We start from the raw sequence: 3,272 nt of genomic DNA, 5'->3' as shown, positions 1-3,272 counted from the left end.
ATATATATGTAAATATATATATATATATATATATATATATATATATAATATATAGGTATATGTATAAGTTTTACGTAAAAATATGCGAACCAATGGTAAAACATTGCAAACATGCTATAATATTACATACATGCTGTATCAATACCACGCACTTGTTTGATTTATCTCAAATGTATATCAACGACTTTTCTCTATATACGGTTAGAATGTGAAATAAATTATTTCTCTTTTTATAAAATTCCCAACACAATTTTAACAGAGCCCGAATTATTAATGAGTATTCCTTTTGCGAGAAGAAGATAGTAAATGCAGGAGTTTCAGTATGTGCTTTTACCAATAAATGCGGAAGAGTCATGGAGAAAGCGCACTTTTTCCACGACGACCAACACGACGTCTCGATGATCAATCTCTTATAATGAGACAAAGAATAAATACTAATCCGCTCCTTGCAGCGACTGTAGTTACATTATTATGTTACATGTCATATAATCTTTAATATTATAATAACATCGAGTAATAATGCGAGAAATTATTCCTGCCTCTCTTACAAAGCACCCTCTATCGCGATTTCCCTGTTAAAGTCGACAAAGTATGGACCCTCGTTAACGAACTGCTTGAATTTCTGCATAGTATCCGCGTCAAACACATGCTGCTCCGCCTGAGACAAGCGTTTCACAACCTCGAACTTGGCGTCTATGCAGTCTTTAAACGTCTCGACGCTTCTGTCCAACAAGAACTCTACCAGGCCCGGATAAGTCGATATGTACTCCTGCCCCCATACTTGAGAGCCGACCACCGCCAGCACCTCCAAGCCGGCTTGTCTGATATCGGCGAACGGCTGTCTGCATATCGCCACGATCATACCCAACGGATCATCACATAGTGAGTCAAACCACAGCTTCGTCAAGGAGAGAATTCTGTTGTCCTGTTCGGCCCTCTTGACTTCGAGTATAAGAGTGAGATTGTTCAGGCCGCGAATTCTCAAGCCAGTGGGCATCCTCTGCACGATCTCGCCGATCGTCTTGAGAGCGCCGATCATTGCATCTCCCAGTGCCTGCAGCGCATACTTACCTTCGACGCTCGCGGACACAAACCCCAAAGTGTCCAACGCGGGACCCAGCAGAGTCTGATCCCCGCTGTCGATCACTTCGAACAACGCGGAGATGATCACTGGATACTTGGAGAACAGCTCGTTAGGCCAGTGTCGCGCGACGTTGCCAAAGAACTTCATCAGACCAGGGATCAACAAATTCGACAAGGAATTCTCATTGGCCTGCGCGATCTTTTGCACCAGCTTACTCAGGACTTCTTGTTGCTCCAGATAGCTGAGACCCTCCTCGAATATGGCTAACTGCGTTAGTATCTCCAAGGCGTTCAACTGAAGCAACACATCTTCATCATCCAGCACACTGATTAAACTATTTAGGAAACCTGACTGAGCGGATACTTCCAAAGCTATCCTGGATGTTTTGGCTATATCCACGATGACCTCGTAAACGCGAAAGCTGATGGTGTCTTTCTGCAGCAGCCTGGCAAACGTTCGCAAAAGTTCGCCCTTGTAGAGAATATGCAAACCATTTGGATCTCCACCAATTTTCTTTACTATGTTCATTGCGCATTCTGCGACAGTCAAATCGTTGTCGCCGATTCTGTTTATAATAGATATCAGTAAATTGGTGTCTTCCAACAATTGGAATATCCTTTGTGGCTGTGAGGTTGTACGTTGAAACTCACGCAGCATGAGCAGTCTCACACTGGCGTTTGGATTGGTCAACAATGTGGAGACTTCTACTAAATATCTCTGATATATTTCTCCAGGTTCTAACACACTGAACAGAATAGTTAGGATGTCGCATATCTGTTCTATGACTTCTCTGTAAAAGAAGGAGTTTTTTTTCAAATTCTGGAAGCAGTATAATCACTTGCATAAAGACTACTCTTTTTAGAACAAGTATATATACACAAATTTTTAACTCACAAGCAAAAGTACAAATATTATTGTATTGCGTAAACTTAAAAAATATGTTGCAGCCTTTTTGCAAACAAGCATACACTATGATTACATTTTAACAATCATGTCCGTAGAAATACAAAAAAGCTAGTCGTGCTTGTATTACGCGCTTGGAAATGATTTGACCGATTAACGAAAATGATTGATGAGAATCGCCGGAAATTCACCTGTCATCGTACCTGTCACTCGAGGTTAGCTGCGAATAGAGAGGTCCGTAGTCCAAGCTCCGGGCTACCTGCTCGGCGTCCCGATTACTCAAACTGCCGAACTTAATCTTGATGTCCGTCAGAACGTCCTTCTTTTCCTCGACATTGTTCAATTCGCACAAACGCGAGATCTTCGCTTGATACCATTCCGTCATGGTCGGCTCATTGACAATTCGCTTCCACAGCAACTCCGGCTCGTCAAGCTGTCGTGTGAACAGGCGAGTTGTTGCGTTCCCCTCCCGGTTAGGGGAGGCACGTTTGAGAAAGCACGGAATCACCACGCTTGGACTAAAACTACTCCGTATAAATCGACAATGAATCGTATAATTGTTAATTGCGTGCAGGTTGCGCGCTCCGTGTCTTGCCTGTTATAAATTAATACTGTAAATCTCCTTCCTTACCGTCAGATGTCGTAAAAAGTAGGAACCATTTTTTTTTTAATCGCGACTCGAACCTCTTTGTGTATCATTTATCCTCAGTGGTAGCCAAAATGGTCGGTAATGTTGACGAGACAACTCTGGTTCGATAATACTCGAGTTAAGGGACGTCTACATTGGAAGTAAGCAGTAAGAAGTAGGAAGTAAGAATAAGAAATTGACCAATCATAGTTGATTATTCTTCTCACATTCGACTGTTGTTGGTCAATTTCTTACTCTTACTTCCTACTTCTTGGCTGTTTACGATAATTCGAGTTGGAGTAAGTACGAGTTAGTTTCACCAGAGCCGAGAAATATGATAGATACAACATCTAATATTTTCATGATTTATGACAACTCAATGCTGTCCGATAAATCGAGTAGAGTAGAGTTAGGGTAGTATAGCGGATAGTATATGAATTAACAGTATCAGGTAACATAGTTTCGTAAAATATATAACAATAATATTACGAAACAATGATTTATTACATTTTAGAAAAATTAGAAGCACTAAATTAAATTATGAAAAGATATCATGTATTTGTGAAATATTCAATAATAACAGATTAATAATAGGTTAGAATAATTGTTTTCTACTTTTGAATATTTTACAAATACATGATATCTTTTCATAATTTA

The 3,272-nt window shown here is 40.2% G+C and overlaps 1 protein-coding gene across 2 annotated transcripts; it reads right to left on the bottom strand.

The window, feature by feature from the left end:
- Positions 1-30: 30 nt before the first annotated feature.
- On the bottom strand, positions 31-2,698 carry LOC116846981 (26S proteasome non-ATPase regulatory subunit 5). Of its 2 annotated transcripts, none has more exons than XM_032821479.1 (2): positions 2,179-2,698; positions 31-1,874 (listed from the first exon to the last, which is right to left on the bottom strand). In XM_032821479.1, exons 1-2 carry the CDS (start codon positions 2,370-2,372, stop codon positions 545-547), a joined length of 1,524 nt encoding a protein of 507 aa, XP_032677370.1. In that variant the 5' UTR covers positions 2,373-2,698; the 3' UTR covers positions 31-544. The 2 variants fall into 2 exon arrangements, with proteins under 2 accessions (XP_032677370.1, XP_032677380.1); XM_032821489.1 differs by having other exon boundaries at positions 2,191-2,688.
- Positions 2,699-3,272: the final 574 nt, after the last annotated feature.

Source organism: Odontomachus brunneus, unplaced genomic scaffold (genome assembly GCF_010583005.1).
Source record: "Odontomachus brunneus isolate Ranch 3 - 2012 unplaced genomic scaffold, Obru_v1 Obru_scaffold_004, whole genome shotgun sequence".
NCBI classification, from domain to species: domain Eukaryota; kingdom Metazoa; phylum Arthropoda; class Insecta; order Hymenoptera; family Formicidae; genus Odontomachus; species Odontomachus brunneus.
The sequence above is the reverse complement of the archived record's forward strand: the minus strand, read 5'-3'. Positions and strand labels throughout refer to the sequence as shown.